General features: G+C 49.1%; 2 protein-coding genes across 2 annotated transcripts; both read right to left on the bottom strand.

Annotated features, from left to right (window-relative positions):
• Positions 1-10,408: 10,408 nt before the first annotated feature.
• On the bottom strand, positions 10,409-13,717 carry LOC149344215 (uncharacterized). Its single transcript, XM_089547177.1, has 3 exons — positions 13,683-13,717; positions 10,775-11,420; positions 10,409-10,651 (listed from the first exon to the last, which is right to left on the bottom strand). Exons 1-3 carry the CDS (start codon positions 13,715-13,717, stop codon positions 10,409-10,411), a joined length of 924 nt encoding a protein of 307 aa, XP_089403303.1.
• Positions 13,718-14,756: 1,039 nt separating this feature from the next.
• On the bottom strand, positions 14,757-18,084 carry LOC149344214 (uncharacterized). Its single transcript, XM_089547176.1, has 3 exons — positions 17,993-18,084; positions 15,217-15,799; positions 14,757-15,092 (listed from the first exon to the last, which is right to left on the bottom strand). Exons 1-3 carry the CDS (start codon positions 18,082-18,084, stop codon positions 14,757-14,759), a joined length of 1,011 nt encoding a protein of 336 aa, XP_089403302.1.
• Positions 18,085-19,265: the final 1,181 nt, after the last annotated feature.

The raw sequence follows: 19,265 nt of genomic DNA, 5'->3' as shown, positions 1-19,265 counted from the left end.
TTTCTTGGTGTCGTGAACTCTCTTATGCTATAAAATTATAATTCTGAATATATATGCTCATAAATTTCGCTTGCACAGTCTTCGGTAAGCCATGTGATCACCTATAGCAAGAGTGGACTACAACAGCACAAAGCGAACACCTCGATCCTGCAAAAGAGCAGAGGCCAAGAAAAACTGGAGCTGCTTGCAATCGGTTGGGTAGCGTCAGCTTCGAATCAATGGTACTAATATATTGTAATTTATGCTCAGTCAGAAGTTTGCTGCTCGACTTGCTGCTGGAATCCTGTGAGGCATTGGGTCCTAAAGCGATTCAACTCTGCGCCTTAGAAATAGACGCAGGGCTTTTGTTCTTTATAGTGTGTAAATTCGTTGCAGGTTGTACAGATCAACAACGTATTCACATACGTCGTGCGCACAAAACAACTCCACTTTAACATGCGATCATAGCCATTTATAAACAAAAATTATTGACAAGGCACGAGCTAATATTGTACTGATCTTTTTTTCTTCTTTTTTTCAAACCAGTCTGCACTACCTGCTGCAAAATGCAACGAACAGAGTCCAGAGTCCACGGCGAGTAAGGATTACTGGGGAGCAACCTGTTCAGCGGCCTGTTACTAGTGTGTTAGCGTTTTTGGTGACAATAAGATAATATTTTTGCTATCACCTGTCTTCTGGATGCGAGCGCTTAGTACAGGACTGAAGTTTTGGCTTCTCAGTTGACGCTTTCTCTTAGTTCCAGCTCCCTGCAACGTCGCCGTGGCTGAGCCGTGCTACGCCATCTGTACGCCGCCTAAACACAAGAGGAGCGCCAACTGCAAAGCGAAACTTCTTAAAACCGTGTACCACATTTATCCGTCCCCAAATTTTTCTTTTTCGCACTGTCGACAATGGTTGAAAATGATCTGCGAGCAGTTGTCGTCGTGGTCAGGCTTTGATCCGATCTCACTAAATTAGCGCAGCACGCTGGCACAAAAATAGAAAAGAGAAAGACACGATAGTTCCATGCGCGTACAAATAATCACTGCTCATAGGGAAAAAGGATAGGACAAAGAAGCTGTTTTGAACTGCTTTGTGTGTGGCTTGTCATCTGTAAGTGGCGGGGTTAAACATGTCTATAGTAGAATACAACTTAAAAAAACAGCAGTTGCTAACACTGGGCCGTGGTCCGCGGCGTTCTGTATTACTCCGCTGGCCAATCGCAACAGTAAACGAAATCACCTTTTTAATGTTTGACTATACCACACAAACGTCACGTATCAAAATTCTAGAGCTGATAATTTTTTCCTCGTGATAAGCTCCTTGTTTAGGTGAATAGAAACGTTTAAGCAGCGGACTACTTTTTCGTCGTGGAGGAATTCTGTGCGCGGAGGCTGAATGTGGGCGGAGCTTCACTGCAGACTTAAGTTGTATCCGACTATAACCTCTACTCGAAAACACGAGTGCTACGCCTGCTCACAGGGCTGCTGGCACTGACTTAGTGCGTGCTACTGCGTTCTAGAAAGTGCTAGTGGGCACAGCACTTGCAGCGCGTTGTGAGCAGATGTGCTTTTGGGGCTGTGCAGCGGAGAGCGAGTCGCACTCATTCGACCCTGGTGCATAGCGGTCATGTACTGGCGATGTGCACTGACGCGACACTGATCTGCTTACAGAAGACGGCTCGATTCCATGTGGCTATGGCGCAGGGCGTACAGTCGTAAATGCAGACCATGCTATAGAGCACAAAGCATGTGGCGCAGCTCGTTCTCCTTGAGAGCGAAAGCTCTTTATTGGAGGATCTCCGACATGGAGCAAAGCGCCTCCCCGTCACCATCTTTCGCACGCCCGACACCACGAGCAGAGTGGGTGTGCACGCGATCGCGTGTGAGCGCGCGCCCAACCTGAAGACGAAGGTGTGGCTCGAGTTCTGCTCTCGTTTGGTGCGAGCGCCACGGGATTCTCGTTAAGCACTATTCGCGGCTACGTTCATGATTACATTATTGCAACTGGTCGCTTACCCTGTTAAATCCATATAAAATTCCACCGCATGTCCAAAAACCGTATTTTATTTTATTCCTGGTATATGTAATTTGTTTAATTTATTTAAAAATTTTGACAATTAATATATTTTCAAATTTCAATCATTCTACTATTCTACATAGTTTTTTTTCCCCGCACATATACCTCCCTGGCATTCACCGCTGTACATTGGCCAATCCCCCCGCGTGGGTATGTGCCATGTTTACTGTGGAGAAGAAGAAGAAGGCGCTGAATCCTCTGCTCTTGCAGGGACAGCGATTTCTGGGGGGAAGAAAGGAGCAGTAACTGTCTCACTTTTTGGTGGACACTTCAACCGCACCGTGAGGGAAGGGATGAAGGAGGGAGTGAAACAAGAATGACAGAAAGGTCTGCCATTGCGGAGGGCCCGCTGTCATCGAGGAAAGCGGCAAATTCAGCGAATCATGTTTCCTTTGTTCCTGCCGTGTTTACCTGTCTGGGTTTGCAAAAAAAAAGAACAAATGCAGCAACCTCGTGCGCAACGGCAACGTTCCTCACCTCCCCGCGCCCGGTGGTTGCTGCAACCTGCCGACCCCTGCTCGAGCTTCTGCCGCCGGTCAACGGTGTCACCTTAACACAACATTTGGGCCCATTTTCGCTCACGTTAGCGCGTTACGTGACGTTCCGTTACCGGTACATAAATTAGTTTGCTTTTGTTAGCCTAGCTGCACTCGTCGCCTCTGCGGGAGGCACTGAAGCAGTATGATAGTGATGGAGGGCTCCCGCAGTCTGAATAAAAAGAAGGTGTCTGGTTAGTCAGCTCATCTGAGCCCTAACAAAAAATGTTTACAAAAATAATGCCCATTACAGATAACAAGCTGAAAACTATGTTATCAGCCTGAGCCTTATTTTCTCAAGGAGAAAGGCACTACGAATCATTTCGTTAACGTATGGAACAGCTTCCGGCATCCAAATTACACTACGAGAGTAAAATGTGACACAGAGGAAGAAGAGGGCTGCTGTGGCTGGAGTTCCGTTCAGTAGCGTATTTCAGACGTGCCGACGACGAAGTATGAATGCACTGGCTCCGTTGTGTCTCGATCGTCGTCGCCAACATCCGCAGGGAGTCCGCACCTCGAAGAGCACAGCACGGCGCTCCCATTCCTCTCCAAGTGTTAGTAAGCGGTGTTCACCGACTACGCCGTTCGAGGAGCCCACACGAGCCAGATCGGCTCCGATGACGTTAATGTCTCTTGGGCCGCGCTGCACCGAAAACCGACCTGCCATTCCTATGCGACACTGCACTTCTGGTCGTCCGAAGCTAGCCACGCACCCACCACGACGCCTTGTTGTTGGTGCAGACGCTGACGTTAAGGGCGATTTATTGGGGGCACCAAACAAGGCCTCGAAATGTCTGGAAGTTCATCCTAGTGTGGAAATAATAGAAGAAATCAACTGCCAGGCTATCTTAGAGGACAACGTTCCTTATAAGAAATTCCGTAGCGTAAAGCCTCGACGGCCAATTCCCGCAAAATCATCAAGAGCCACACCGCTGACAAGCAAGGCAGCCTACGCATCCACCTGTAGTCTACAGCCACTGCCAATTTCTTGCAGCAATTACGATTCATCTAACCGGCCACAGGTCAAACTTAGTAATCAATATGAAGAAGCGATGCCAGTTTCAGCGAGCGAAACCCCGCCTATTGACCGGAGGAACAGGTCATGCAGCCCCAGTCCTAACGGCTACCCTGGTGCTCCTGCCGAACTCGCTGCCTCTACCAAGCAGTCGTCGCTCCCACGATCGACATCCGCCCTTGTTTCCAGCAGCGTCGCCGACACGCAGAACGTGCTTAGCGAAGTGAAGTACGGCGTCTACGGAAGCTCGCGTCGTGCTTCGGGAGACAACGCAGATAACATCTGTGCCTACGTCACCTTACTTGGCCTCGCCTTTTTGGGTGCGTCCGTGCTCTCCTTCTGGGCTTTCTACGCCGTAGACCAATATGGCCTGGGAGAAGGGATCATCGCCGCAAAAGGAAGCTCCGGAGATGATGCCACCTACGTGACTGTAGCCCCTCAAAGCGACGCCGCCGTAGCCACGACGAAGGTCCGCCGGAATATAGGACCCCTCTACTCAAGGCTGCAACTTCAGGCCTCCGAACGTGTCGGCGTACCTCGGCGTGCGCCGGCGGATGGCAAGAGGTCACTTTACGATATTGAAGAGCCTGGTTTGAAGTGAACTTCTTCCGAATGCACTGCTTCAGTTCGTTCAACAGATTATTAGTGCAACAGCAAGTAATGAGCGGGCTGCTTTTTCTTACCAGCATTGAGAGTAAAATTAAGATTGAAATGTATGTCATTGTACTTTGTGATCACGTGGTCGCATGCAAAAGGTAGCTACAAAGTAAAGCAGCCGAGTTGGTAGTGCATTTTCGCTTTTGTACGCTGTTTGTTATCGAAATGTACTTATGACTTATAACTCATTGATATTGCCACACTACTGTGTGGGGACGCCTTCGTCCCCTGCGTTCACTTTCCCGCATTGCACCTCCTGCTGTAGTTAGCTCCTCCGCGAGCGCACTCCTCTCGGTTTGGTTACGTTCAACTAACAGGGGAGGGCGCTCGCGTCGCAGCGACACCAGCGCCACGGATGGCGTTTTGCTGCGCGCGCGCGGGGGATAGCGGGGTCTCTTCTCCCTGGGATCGGGAAGCGACCGGACGTTTCGCTCGCAGCTCCGCTCTTCGTCGACGGGCGCCTCTTGGTCGGAACTTGCTCCCGCCGAACCCGTCCCGCTCGGCCTCGGAGTTTATCCCTTTGCCCTACCGTGGGCGAACGTTCGCTCGTAACCGTGCTGGTGAGTCGGACATCCTCGATTCCTCAGTGTATTTTGTTGCTAGCTGGCGTTATTGTTGTTATAGCAAGAAATGCCTTGTTTGTGTCAGCCAGTGTGTCGTTCCTTTGTTCCCGCAGAGCACGGCCCGCCGTGGTCGGCGAGCGCTCGGTAGCGTACGCGACCACGGGGTGGGGTCCGCGCGGTTTTGAACTGCGTCAGCCGCGCTTAATCGGGGAGAACGTATTTATCTCCCCGATTTTTAAAGCCCACAACTGGCACTCTGCCGGCGCCACCTGGTGGCCGAACCTTGGCTCCCAGCGCGTGGCCGAACGTCGTCTTTGTTCTGCATGAGCTCGGTGGTTCGGCGGGCTTCGTCCTAGGAAACGCTGTGCTTCCCGCTTTTCGGCTGTGTTTGTCGGTGACATTTGGTGGAGGTGCTGGGTGTCGATCCCCGTACCTCTCGCATATAAAACGGTTTAGCACGTTGTTTGCTATGTTATGGTTAACATTTTCGTTTACTTTCGTATGCGCCCCCATGAATAGTGAGAACACGGAAGAGCGTCCAGAGAGTTTCGTTTTAGCATTCCGTGGAACATGCCATACGCCCTACAGACGGGAAATAGGACAGTCGAACTTGAGTCATCTGTACTGAAAATACTATTCGCAACTCCAGAACACTGCTCTCCTTCTAGCTTTCATTGCGAGAAACTACCTATTCAGTGCCAGGCCAGCATAACAATTAACGTGCTTCAGTTTTCCGCTACCCCTGCGCTGTAAAGCGGCATCACTATTTCGGGTCGTCGTGATATCATCGCGCTAAGAGCAAACGAAAAAATTGGCAGTGGTTTAGCTCTGGTTAAATCTGGACGATTACGAAAGCAACCAGGAGAGAGAGAGAGAGAGGCGATGGAGAGCGCGCGGCGGCGGCCCCGGCACGCTAGCTATGCGCCGCTACTGCGCATGCACAACTGGCGAGCGCTGCGCGCCAGCTGTGCGCCGTGTGACATCACTGCTCCTCGCGCATGCGCGGTATGGCCTTGCCTCAGCTCCGTGAAATGGCTCGGCGACTCGCGTAGGTGTTGCTTTCGCAATAAAAAGCGACCATCTTTGCTTATGTTGCTGCAGTGCTCCCAGACACTCATTTTTTCCGAGGTTGCGAATTCTAACGAGGGAATCTAACTGATGGTAGCCTCTCTCAGGAACCTCATCCTCTCATCGTAAGCCACCTCGATAGTTACGAAGCAATAGGGGATATGCAAAATAACGCAAGTGCGTTTTTCCACATGAGATTCCAAAGACAAGGTGGCCGACTTAATAAGAAAACGGCAAGGGCTGCAGGAGAGGTGACAAGAGTGTGGATGGAATGTATAAAACATAGTTTGGAAGAATCAAACAAAAAAGTGGTCATTCTTGCTTTGTTTTCAACTGGAAACGCACGGTCAGCCATCTTGTCTCGCCTAACACTGTTACGTGGGAAAGCGCACTTTCGGAATTTTGCATTCCCCTCATTCGGCTGTCCAAGCTGCGCCAAGCCATAGCAAGTTTTAAGAAGGCTGGGTAAAATAGTCGAACAAAAGCTATAACAGCTTTCGCTGATGAATGTGCTAAACTAGTAAGCTTTAGCGCTACAAAATGTTTGTTATGTAGCAGCAACAGAAGAAACCGGTTTGCAAAACAACGTTCAGTCGTTATGAAGAGAATACACGAGATTTTTTGTTGCGACATGCGCAATGACTCCAGAAAAAATTTATTTCGCATTCATATAGTAGTTGAAGATAATTTAATAAAATTAGTTCCGAATCTAAAATATACAATAAAACGATAATAACGGAATGAAACTAAAGATTACACGTGCGCGCTGTGCATAAAAGAAAAAGGGGGGGGGGGTAGGAATAGTTTGAGTGAAGTCTCACATTATCGGAAAGCTTACGGTCTCGGCACGAAACTTCGCATTCCCATTGCTGACAAGTCACGTGGACCCAACACGCCAGCACAAGACACTTAACGCTCCTGCGCAGCGATTTCGAGGCGCCCCGCATGAGACTCGCTCCCCGGTTCACACAGTGAGCGCCGAGCAAAACAACGCATTGGGGGGCTGCCTTGTAGCCACGCTGACTGGGGACCGGCTGCACATTCATTCTGAAGCCTGTCATAACACAGGGACCCCGCAGCCCAGGGTATTCGACGCTCCGATACGTAAACAATGCGTTCAAGAGGCTTGCCCACGTCTGCATTCGGACTCCGAGCTTCTCAACTCCCCAAGACTCGGCATCACGCAAGCGAAAAATAACAGCAGAAAGTTAGCCGTCGACAGGCACCAAGCTTCGAGCGAGGCCCATTCCGATCCTCCCACGCTCTGCAGATCCCCTTTTTAACGATGCAGTTTTTTTTTATTCTTGCATTCAAGTTTTAATCAAGTTTTAATAAAACAGTTTGTTTTAGTCAAGAATCCGGCAGCTTCCCACTGACAAAATTATGTCATCACATGGACAGTCTCAGAGTTACGTTACGAAGAAACCAGTATTCGTTGATGATGTGTAGCGGGTCATGAGCTCTTTTTACCCCCGTAAAAACAACTCTAGTCCTGCGTTTTGTGTTCCTTCTCCAGTCCTGCGCGTCTTTTTCCGCTTCGAGGACTTTCGTTCCTGCGGTAGCCAAATCCGACAACAGCAGCGCGGGAGTCGGGACGTGCAGGCGCCGGTCGCCGAGTTCTTGAAGGGCTCATCGAACTACGTGAAGGCGGCGTGTATCGGGTGGCCGTTGCTCGCCGCGTGGGAACTGAACCACGTGCTCCGGCTTCGCCTCTTCAGACGAGCCGGGAGCAATAGAGACAGGCCAGACATACTGGCGCCCCGTACCCTCTTCATACCGTTGCGTCCCCACCGGGCGTGAGAAAGCGTGTGTGCAAGGGCGATGGTGACTTGGGCGGTTTGAAGATGGGACGATTGCGCATTGCGTGTTATGGATCCATCTCATGCTCCGGAAGGGTATGCTAAAGCATCGCGACGAGTTTCTCTGGCCTCTTTTGACAGAATGTAACCACGCAAATCGATTGTGCGAAAAACTTCCTCCCCGAGCTCTGCCTGTCTCCGCTACTATCGACGCATCGATACCGGTTCCTTGTCAACGACACAGGCCTCATGGCCGGCGCTGCGACGCGAACATTCGACTGAGCGTGGGAGGTGACGTATTCAAATCCAGAGTCCATGGAAGAGGCCCATCGTCTGAGAAAAAAAAAGCAGTAGTAGTGTTCCGGCCAGCCACACGCCCTAGAAGAAGCAGTGCTTGCGTCCAGGCGCCGAATGCTGATGCAACAAAATGAGGCCTATACGGTACTGCTGCCTGATTACACTGAAATACGAGTGGCCTTGAGGCCGCGAAATAGAGCAGCCCTCCATACATTGCTATGCATGTTACTTTTCCACTTCATTTGTTGTTCCCCCACCGCGGTGGCTCAGTGGTTACGGCGCTCGGCTGCTGACCCGAAAGGCGCGGGTTCGATCCCGGCCGCGGCGGCTGAATTTCGATGAAGGCGAAATTCTAGAGGCTCGTGTACTGTGCGAGGTCAGTGCACGTTAAAAAAGCCCAGGAGGTCGAAATTTCTGGAGCCCTTAACTACGGCGTCCCTCATAGCCCGAGTTGCCTCGAGACGTTAAAGCCGATAAACCAAACCAACCATCATTTGTTGTTCATCCTTCTCTGCACAATAAACTTTTCCTGTGTCTTCCAGAGCTCTAAAAGTGCCTACCGTCTTGAGTAAGTCTGGACTGTAGTTCAGTGTTATTGGTTCGTGCAAGCGCACTATACGTCTGCAAGGAAATCCAGACTTAGGTTAGAATAAGACGAGATTCGCATTTAAGTCTGGATTTAGAGGCTCGCGTTTGTGCAAGCGCGCTGGTCGCGTCCAGCGCGGCATATATAAGGCCGCGTGCCAGCGGCGATGAAATAAAGAACGTAAACAAAGAACAACAAACAAAACAAGCAATGCTTCGCAGTAATACAAGAATATCGAGAACAGAACAGGTTATCTCAGCACTTTGATCCCTTCCTGTCGCTGCGCGGTGTTTAAAGTTCACACGATCCAAAACAACGCCCGCTACACTTCATGCAAGCCGAGGGTCGACGGGAGTGCGGTGGCGGCTCAAGTCAAAAGCCGCAACAATGAATATCGTGTCTGCAGTTCTGGATGCCGCGCAATTGTGCGCCAATCTCAAATTTAAAACTTGCACAGTCGCCCGCACTTGTTATCGCGTTTCCCGCGTTTCTCGCGACTGTTTAAGACTACGTGAAAGCAGCATCGACTTGATTCTCCAAATAACGTGGCACAAAACAGTAAAAAAGAAAATTGTAGGGGACACCTTAGCTCCATCTCAAGGGTATGACGCGATAGCGTAATGGGTTAATTCCCATATATGCACAAGGTCATTCTCTACTTTGCGTTCATTGATCTCTGAGAGTCCCCATACCCCTCCTCGAGCAGTGGTGCAGCGGTTAAGTGACGCACCACTGCCCTGCGGTGGCAGGTGCTCCCAGCGGCGTGTCTTTTGCTCCCCAGGTTGCTCTTCCCGAGCGACCGATCATTAATTTGACAGCCACCTGCCACGGTGGGCAGTTTGCTCACTATCCTGCGGACAGGTTGTGATGACGCCGCCAGGTCACGTGACCTGTAGGTATCCCACCTGCCTCCTAAGTGGCTCTCTGGGAACCACTTGCCCGTGATTTTTTCGCTCACAACGCCGACGCCGACACCGGATTTTCTGGGGAACGAGACCTTTAACAACTTTTAACACTACTGTGTTTAAAGTTGCGCGCGTACACTGAAGTCGAGAAACGCGCACACCCGACATTCAGTTCAAACTCGGGAAAAACCCATTCCCACGCATGGACCACCTCAGAGTTCCTGGACTACTCAGGTAAGAGAATGGCGAAGCCAAACACATGATCCCATAAGCAGCCCATAATCAAAATCTCGTAGGTGAGTAACAGTACCTTATCATTTCAGTAATAGTACCATACCAACACAGGATCGCAGCACATGAACGCAAAGTTGCGATCATTCAATAATGTACGGGCCTGTCAAAGTATGAGCACTAAATGTGCACACGACAAGCGTGCTTTAAGTGTTGGCGAGAATGTTTTGCAGCTGCTCTTTAACCTCTCGTAGAAGAATGACCTGTTTTTCATCCGCTCAGCGGCCGATTTATTCATCCAATTTCTTGCATAATCCCGCGACTTCGCGCTGTCTTGGTGTTCGTGAGCCTTCTGTCACAGACAAACCTACGACCTTTTTCGGAATTAATACGCATTTATTTCTCTCAACGCCCTCAGGCTTCTGAGGGCAACAACTGCAACGAATGCATATTAAGTACTCGAAAATACACAATAAATGGTGATAGAAAACCGAGAGTGCAGGAAAAACACAACTGCGTAAGCACATCGCTGACTGTCGCCGCCTCATTGAGCATGTTCATCAATAGCTCGAATGAGGCACGTAGCAGGCTATGAGGTCTCTCGCAGCCAAGAGCGGTACTTTGCTACAAGCAGGCGGAGTTTTTCAGAAACCATTCCGACTTGTTCGTTGCCTGCGGACAGCGTTGAGCTCAGATGCTGGCTCTTCTCCTCGGGCAGAGGCTGCGGCGAATCCCCAACCCATCCCACGGGTCGCCCAAATGCCGCGTCGAGTCCAGTCCTGCCCCTACAGGCCTTGTGTGGAAGTTGCCGGTCGCGCTGCTCGCCCAGGAGTCTAAAAAGCAGTCTTTCGTCACTTGCAGCACTGCGTCGCCGAAAAAGAAGCTCTCTGGTGTGACGGCGAGCGACGGAAGTGCCGTCTGACTGCGGTTCCTCTGGAGGAAAAAAAAAGTGGAATCGAAGCATTAAAATCGGCCATAGCAATTCCGTCCTCCAAAATATCAGATCACGAAGTCCGTTTAGACAAACGTCGGGTCTTTACAAGTTTTTGGCCTTACTTTTTGCTTATGCGGGCTGACAGTTGGCGTTGTCTGAGTTGAGGATCCGGATGAAGCAGCAGCCGAGGTCGATGGGTCAGCTGGATCAGCCGCGGCACTGGCTGCGGTAGAAGCGCGCAGTGGGTGTGCCACCGTGCTTCCAGGCATCCAGGCCAGCGCAGCGAACAGTGAGTAGTCTCCAAGCGATATGCTGCCAGCAGCCTTGGCTTCTTGTTGAGCCGGCTCCGTGAATTTCCTCTGCTGGTACAGGACGGTGAAGGGCCTCCTCGAGAACAGGTCTTCCAGTGTCGCGGCCACTGGGGTGCCTTGAGTCTGAACGCACCCAGCCTCCTTGCCTTCGGAAAGCCAGAAGTGCATTCGGGGCCAGTGTCCCAGCCACTTCTCTCTGTCCTCCGACGAGACGGAGGACAGGCGATCAAGCAGAGGCGCTTTCAGAGCCTTCGGTCCCGGTGGTGTAACAGCGTCCAGGATCATCAAATGCCGAGGTTCGCAGACAGTCGCCGCCGTGTCCATGTCCGCACCCTTCCAATTGGTTGCGGTGTCGCTAGGCCGGCTTTTGAGTGAAGGAGTCGTAACTGCTCCGCAAGCGTTGTCAGTATGCCTTAGACTCTTCGTACGGCTCACGATGGCTTCTTTGCTAGCGTAGCTGGCACGTGACAACGTTCGATCATCTTTCTTTTTCACGCAAATTATCTTTTTCGTCTTCGGAACAAAAATGATTGATATTCGAGCGTGAGACAGGTCTTGTTTATGGGGGTTTAACGTCCCAACGCGATTCAGGCAATGAGGGACGCCGTACTGAAGCGTTCCTGAAATTTCGACCACCTGGGGTTCTTTAACGCGCACGCACATCGCACAGTACACGGGCCTCTAGAATTTCGCCTCCACCGAAAATGTACAGGCGCAGCCGGGATCGAACCCGCTTCTTTCGGGTCAGCAGCCGAGCGCCATAACCACTGAGCCACCACGCCGGCTGAGACGGGTCATCATGTCGGATGGAAAGACGAGAACCGGAAACAACATTGCATTGCGTTTAGTGGTGAAAGTTACACTAAATTGTTTCATAGTTTCGCAACTAAGGATAACCAAAATCTTTGTAAATAGGAATTGTCGATCCGAGAGAAACTGAATGAATGCTTTTTCGAGTCGCATGGCCTAGTCATTACGCAGTATGTTTTCTTTCTAGCAACTTAATTTGTAAAGACCACTTAACTAAGTTTTTATATACTGGCATCAGCAATTAAGTGTCAGAAATTTAAAAAATACCTAGCCTAGCCGAGAGAGGTAAAATGAGTGGTGTTTAGAGTCGAATGGCGTATTAAACATTATTTTTTGTTCTGTTAACTTAATGAATTTGCACTGCAAACTTAATGAATTTGGCGTTAAATTTGCAAGTTGCCTTGAAGAGCAGCCGGCCAAAATGTTTGCACCAAGGTACCGTTTACGCAAAATAGCTTCTCTTTTACCGAATTGGCTGTGGAGCCTATACAAGGCATTAATGCAATTTGTTGAAAACTGTCGATATTTTCTTTTCATGTCGCCTACTGCCGCCATGAGTATCTGTCACACTGTTTTTTAACCTCCAAAAAAGTTATTCTAGTAAAATGTTTTTCTTGCATTTTAAATAGTTTCTGCTACGAAAACTTAGTCTGTTATGTGACTCCGCCTTGATATCGGCACAGTTTTCCCTGGTCATTTTGCATGACTTTGAACGAGTCCATGTAGACTTCCTCCTTCCCACTATGCTGTCTTTCACCATCAATGCCATCATTCGTTTCGTTGCCAGCTACATGGCTATACTGGGATTCAGCTCGATACTCCGTGGACTCAGTGCAATAGTCATGCTACAGGGGTTTGTTTTCCTTCCTACCATATTCACTATACGATAGCTTTTGGTTTCTCGGCCTCTGGAAATGCGGCGGCTGTGGCCTGTGCCGCATCTGTGACCTTGCGTTCTATGTATAAGAGGAACAGTCGAAATTTCTTTGTTGCTGCAGTGACAAGTTAAACTTCAGTGTGACGCACGAGATATGGACGAAGAAAGTTCCTAGTAGAACAAAATTGGCTGTGGTTTAGGTAAGGTTATGCCTGGATATCTGGAAGCGAAAAGCTCTCGCTACTTTTCAGCCAACTACCAAGCTACCACTTCTGGATTAGTGTTTCTGCGCCGTCCGACTATTGCTTCTTCTTCTTACATGGCGAGTGTCGGCTCCTGTTCTATGGGCAAGCGCGCCTTATATACCTCTCCTTTCAAATGTGCACTGCGCACGGCTGCGGCGAAAGGTCAAACAGTGGCGATGATGGCCGCCTCTTCTATGTCCGCCGCCATAGCTCACGCGTCCTCGCAACGCCTTGCGAAAGAACCGTCTCCTCTTGGGACGGCGGCGGCGACTGCACGGCAGCGGCGAAGGGCAAAACTGTGGTGAGGCTGCGGTATAGTGCCTAGAATATACTGGCAGTCTATTCTAGGCCCTATAGCTGCGGCGACGGCTGCGGCAGCAGCGGCCACCTGCGCTCCGCGTGACGTCGCTCGGTTTCGCGCATGCGCAGCTGTGGCAAAGTGTGGCTCACGCGAGGTGCGGTGTTGACAAGCGTAGTGAAGCTTTTCGCTTCAAAATAAACAATAAAATTCTGCGCCATTCTGGTTGTTTTTGGTCGTTATGTAGTATTTCTTGTAGTACTGTCGTATTTTCTGCATTCTTTCTTTGCGCTGTGTTTTTGTAATAATTATACAAAGTTATAGAAAACATTACAGAAAATTTCTTGTGACGACCGATTTTTTTCTGTATTTCGACTGGGTTACTACGAAGCTCGATGGTTTGCGGTTACCGCCCATCCCTCGTCACAAAACATCCCTTTACAGCTGAAGGAAGGCGTTGTGTGGCCCAGAAACGAGCAATCCACGCACTAGACCTCAAGGGTGCCTTCGAGAACGTCTTCCATGACCTCGTTTTAGAAACTCTTGCAGCCTAATACTGCGGTGTTCAGACCTATAAGATTATTTGTGTCAACATCAAAGACAGGAGGGCTACAAACAAACTCAGCAACCTGTGAACAGAAAACAAGAAGAGGAGGACCAGCGCTGTAAAATGCGCTGGCCACAACTCTACAGCCATGGTCGGTCTACTGTCTATGTTAAACAGAATCCTCGACGTGCTGCACGCCCTCTATGCGGATGATGTTATGGTCACGATTACAAAGGGGTCCAACAGTGATACCCAGGACGAGACACAAACGACCTTAGGCCCGATATGTCATGAAACGGAGACCAGCACGTGAGGAGGAAAAATTTGCAGCTATTACCGGGGCTTAGGAGGCCCCGATGGACAGAACCAACTCCCGGCATGCAGTTACAACTTGGGACAAACCCTTTCCCGCGCATGGACCACATCATAGTTAATTGGCTACACAAACACGTGAATGATAAAGCCACATACATGATGTATACGCTTAAGCAGCCCAGAATAAAAATCCCGCAGATAAGTAATAGTACCTTCTCATTTGTGTAGCAGTAGCTTATCAGCGCAGGATCGAAACACACGGCCGCAAAGTTCGCGATCATTCAATAATGTACGGGCCTGTCAAAGTATATACGTGAGCGAAATGTGCACATAAGCATGCTTTCCGTGTTGGCCTCAATATTTTGCAGCCGCTCTTTAACCTCTCCTTGTAGAAGATTGACCTCTTCTTCATTTGTTGAAGTGGTCGATTTATTAATCCAAATTCTGCGTGACCCCGCGACCCTTCGGTCGCAAACAGACACACCAACTTTTTTCGGAAATATTACACATGTATTTCTCTTAGCGCTGTCACCCTTCCCAGGCAATAACGATAACGGATTCATATGATGTACAATAAAAAACAAACACTAATTGACAAAAAAATCAAGTGTGCAGGAAGAACACCCCTGCGTAAGCGCATCGCTAATTGTCGCTGCCGCACCGAGAATGTTCATCGATAGCTCGGATGAGGCAGTGAGTTCTCAAGCAGCCAAGACCAGCACTTTGCTGTAAGCAGTCGTCCATTGGCAGAGACCATTCTGATTTCTCGTTTGCCTGTGGACATCGTTGAGCACAGACGCTGGCTCTCCGCCTCGTTCAGAGCTTGTGGCATGTCCCCAGCCGGTCCCACGGGTCGCCCAAAGCCTTGCCGAGTTCTGATCTGCCCTTACAGGCCCTGTGCGGAAGTCGCCGGTAGCGCTGATCACCCAGGAGTCCAAAAAGCAGCCTTTCATCGCTGGCTCTTCCACTGCGTCGCCGCAAAAAAAGCTCTCTGGAGGCACTGCGAGCGGCGGAATTTCCGTATGCCTGGTGTTCGGCTGGAGAAAAAAAAAGAAGAGGAATGCAAGCATTAAAATCGGGCATAGCAATTCTTTCACCCAACAGATGAGTTCACGAAGTCCGTTCAGACGCACGTCCGGTCTTTACAAGTATTCGGCTTACCCTTGGCTGATGCAGGATGGCAGTTGGTGATGTCAGAGTCCAGGAGCCAGATGAAGCAGTAGCCGAGGTCGGTGGGCCATCTGGACTAGCCACGGGATTTGCTGGGGTAGACGCGGGTAGTGGGCCTGCCACCATGTATTCAGGCATTTGGGCCAACCCGATGAACGGTGAGTGATCTCCAAGTGACCTGCTGCCAACACTATTGCCTTTTAGTTCAGCCAGCTCTGCGATCTTCCTCTCCTGGTACAGGCTGGTGAAGGGCCACCTCGAGAACAGGTCTTCCAGTGTCGCGGCCACTGGGGTGCCTTGAGTCTGAGCGCACCCAACTTCCTTGCTTTCAGAGAGCCAGAAGTGCATTCGGGGCCAGGGTCCCAGGCACTTCTCTCTGTCCGCCGACCAGACAGAGGACAGACAATCAAGAAGAGGCGGTGGCTGAGCCTTTGGTCCCGGTGGTGCAGCAGCGTCCAGGATCATCGAATGCCGAGCTTGAGAGACAGCCGCCGCAGTGTCCATATCCGCGCCCTTCCAATTCGTAGCGGGATCGGTATGACGGCTTCCGAGTGAAGAAGTCGTAACTGCTGCGCTAGCTTATCAATGTGCCTTGGAATTTTGCCGTGGCTCAAGATGGCTTCTTTGCTTGCGCAGCTAGCACGTGACAGAACGTTCGGTCATCTTCCTTTTTCTTCGCTCAAACCGGCTTCTTCGTCTTGCGGACAAAAATGATTGATATTCGAGCGTGAGCGCGTCTTGGTTCAAGGTTGATGGGGATTTAACGTCCCAACGCAACTCAGGCGATGAGGGACGCCGTACTGAAGGGTTCCTTAAATTTCGACCACCTGGGGTTCTTTAACGTGCACGTACATCGCACAGTACACGGGCCCCTAGAATTTCGCCTCCACCGAAAATGTACCGGCGCAGCTGGGATCGAACCCGCGTCTTCCGGGTCAGCAGCCGAGCGCCATAATCACATAGCCACCGCGGCAGCTGAAACGGGTTTTTTATTTGGTATATAAAGACAAGAACCGGAAACAGAATTGAAGCGCCTTTAATGCTGAAAGCTACACTAAATTTTTTTATGGCGAGTTTGGCAGCTAAGAGCAACCAAAATCTTTATAAATAGATCTGTCCATTCGAGAGAAACTAAAGGAATGCTTTTGCGAGTCTCATGGCCTAGTCAGCATGCAGTATGTATTCTTTCTAGAAACATGATTATTAAGTAAAGACCCATTAACTTTTTAGATACAGACATTAGAAATTAACTGTCCAAATTTTAAATACACCTAGCCTAGCCGAGAGAGGTCAAATGAGCGGTGTTGAGAGTCGAAATGGCCTATTAAACAGTATTTTTTTTTATTCTGAACACTTAATTGATTAGTAAAGAACAAATAGCTAATCTTCTAAATTTTGATGTTCGGAATAAACTGTCAGGGTGGAATTTGCAGGTCGCCTTTGAAAGCAACCGGCGAAAATTATCTTTGTATTAATATAGCCAAATAAAGTTTCGTTAGTGCCACCTTGATGCGGACATTTCAGCCAGCTTATTTTTTCGAGACGAACTACAACTTTCAATTCACTGTTTATTTCTGAAGGCATTATTTAAAAATTTGGCCAACCTGTCGTTATTAATGAACTATTTCTGGTGGAGCGAAAAAATACTGCAATCTAGGTCACACGACTCTCAACTGCCCTCAGTGCCTTTCACGGGGCTGATACACACCGCCCTTTCTAAAAGCTTGGTTATGTTTAGCTTTGACACCTGGCATATTATTGTATGCTGCAAATTTGCGTGTGCGGCATTCAATCTTTGAATTCCAACTGCGAATGCTTTTTCAATGTGTGTGTGATTATTCACTTGGAAAGCGTAGAAATAAATATTTTAACTTGGTGTCGATCCCTCTCAGGCATTGCCCGAACTTGCTCTGGAGCCTATACAAGGCATTAATGCAATTTGTTGAAATCTCAATATTTTCTATTCATGTCGCCTACTGCCGTTATGATTATCTGTCACACTGTTTTTTAACCTCCAAAGTAGTTATATTGGTAATTTTTTTTTGCATTTTAACTAGTTTCTACTCAGATTGCAAGCCTAGGTCTTCTTGACAAGCACTTCTTGAGCGCCGACGTATTTCTCGCTGGACTATTCCGCGCACGTGGGACACAAAACGAAGGAAAAGGTAGCAACAGGGAGATTCACGCGTTTTCGTGGCATTGGAATAAGCGCATGTTTTCAGTCAGTGGTGTGAAGAATAGGCGGGTCTAAATAGCTGTTGTAAAGCTCGTAGCTAATTCTTGGTCTTCAAACGGAATTGAGAAAGCTTGACTAAATATTATCTCATTCAAAAATAATTTTAAATATCTCTTGTGCGGGTCGGTGCTGTTTAAATGCGACAAATCTAAAGCGCAAGTATAGTGCAATTGAACGAATTGCGGTCCTTAAACTGATTAGTTGTAGGGAAAAAACAAACTTACACGCGTGCGATGTGGCACTTTACTGCCATCGTGTTATTTTACTTCCTCAGCTAAGCGTTTCCCCTCGGTAAGCCTGCGAGTGCTAGCGATAAAGCAGAGAGCCGCAAGGATGCACAACGTATGCGTTCCCTATCGCCGTCTTTCTCCAAATAACAAAAACTTCGCAGTGGAGACAAGCGCGACCCATATGCGGTTTCCATACAGTTGACCGATGCGCGGTGGGCCTGTTCAGGATTTGCGGAACGATGCTCTTAGATTCGAACGGCAGTAAAACTGTAAGATACAGAATAATCAGTGAGCAACAAACGTAAGCAGCGCCAAAAGCTCTCCGAAGCCCCAAATGCACTCCGTCTTCGTGGTGTCGCTGCAGGCGTTGCGTGCCGGCGTTCGTGCCGTCATGACCACACAGATTGCAGAGCGCACGCAGCGCGGTGCGCGACGTTTCGGCCGCGTCCTGATCTGTCCCATCAACGGCGGCCCCTTCGCGCTCTCAATGAATGGATTAATGACTGACAACAGCCAGACTTGTCATTTTCCGGTCATCCATTGAGAGTTCCTATTCACGTCCCATATGAGCAGCAAGGCCACGTGACCACATAAGGCACGTTCCGTGCGGTCGTCTAACCTTCTGATTGGCCAATAGGTGGACGTAGGAGCTCTTGGTCACGACATACTACGACACCGACGGCGAGGAGGACCTTCAGTTGTCCTAGCTGGAGAAAGCCCCATACAACTACAATCTCAAAAGTGAGAAGCGGAAGAATTAAGGAAAGCAGAAGGATGCGCGTCCCGGCTAGCTTGCCGTTGCTGCACGTAACGGACATTTACAAAGAAAACTGCGCAAAAAACGAAGACACAGAATGAGAAGGCACGACACGGGCGCAGACTATCAACTGAATTTTCGACACGGGCGCAGACTATCAACTGTCGTGTCGTGCCTTCTCGTTCTGTGTCTTCGTTTTTTTGTGCAGTTTTCAGTATGAATTCCTACCAACTAGCCCAGTTTACCGTTCTTATTATTTACAAAGAATTGGACTTTTTACCGGATTGGTTTCCTGTCCTGATGCGCTGTATTTCCTTGCCGGCCTTTTAGTTCTGTTACGCTTTCTATCGTGTTTGTGCCACGTAGCGCCTACCTAGGTGCTCAGTAAATAGTTTTTTTTTGTGGGTGTACATACACATATATATACATATATATGTATATATATCCTTTCTGTACATAACCATGTAGGATAAATACCATGAAAGAAAAAAAAAGTCGCGGTTAGCTCAACTGGTAGAGAGTCTACTCTGGTGAAGCGGTTGTCCCGGGCTCGAACCCCGGACCAGGACGAATTTTTCTTTAACTACGAAGTTTCTGAGAAAGCTGTATAACTTTCCTATAATCCTTATAGCTGCGCTCGGGTGGATGTCAATGAGTAATCACTTCCTTATTGGAAATCTACTCCACCTTGGGGGATTCCCCTAAACATTTCACTAACGAAAGCAGAAGGACAGGAGGAAATTTTACAAAATGGTACAAAAAAAGCAATACCACCAATAAACAAGATCATGGAACTCATGTTACGTGGCAGATTCTT

Source organism: Amblyomma mixtum, chromosome 5 (assembly GCF_055824585.1).
Source record: "Amblyomma mixtum isolate Tamu chromosome 5, ASM5582458v1, whole genome shotgun sequence".
NCBI lineage: Eukaryota > Metazoa > Arthropoda > Arachnida > Ixodida > Ixodidae > Amblyomma > Amblyomma mixtum.
The sequence above is the reverse complement of the archived record's forward strand: the minus strand, read 5'-3'. Positions and strand labels throughout refer to the sequence as shown.

Bases quoted from the DNA above. Each gene is read 5' to 3' on its own strand.
- LOC149344215 (XM_089547177.1), bottom strand. From the start codon at position 13,717: ATGGAAGACGTTCTCGAAGGCACCCTTGAGGTCTA. The intron at 11,421-13,682 runs GTGCGTGGATTG...GTCACGTGCCAG, and splicing joins GAAGGCACCCTTGAGGTCTA to CTACGCTAGCAAAGAAGCCA. The intron at 10,652-10,774 runs GTAAGGCCAAAA...TTTTTCCTCCAG, and splicing joins TCAGCCCGCATAAGCAAAAA to AGGAACCGCAGTCAGACGGC.
- LOC149344214 (XM_089547176.1), bottom strand. From the start codon at position 18,084: ATGACGGCACGAACGCCGGCACGCAACGCCTGCAGCGACACCACGAAG. The intron at 15,800-17,992 runs GTTTGTTGCTCA...TTGATAAGCTAG, and splicing joins GAGCTTTTGGCGCTGCTTAC to CGCAGCAGTTACGACTTCTT. The intron at 15,093-15,216 runs GTAAGCCGAATA...TTTTTTCTCCAG, and splicing joins CCATCCTGCATCAGCCAAGG to CCGAACACCAGGCATACGGA.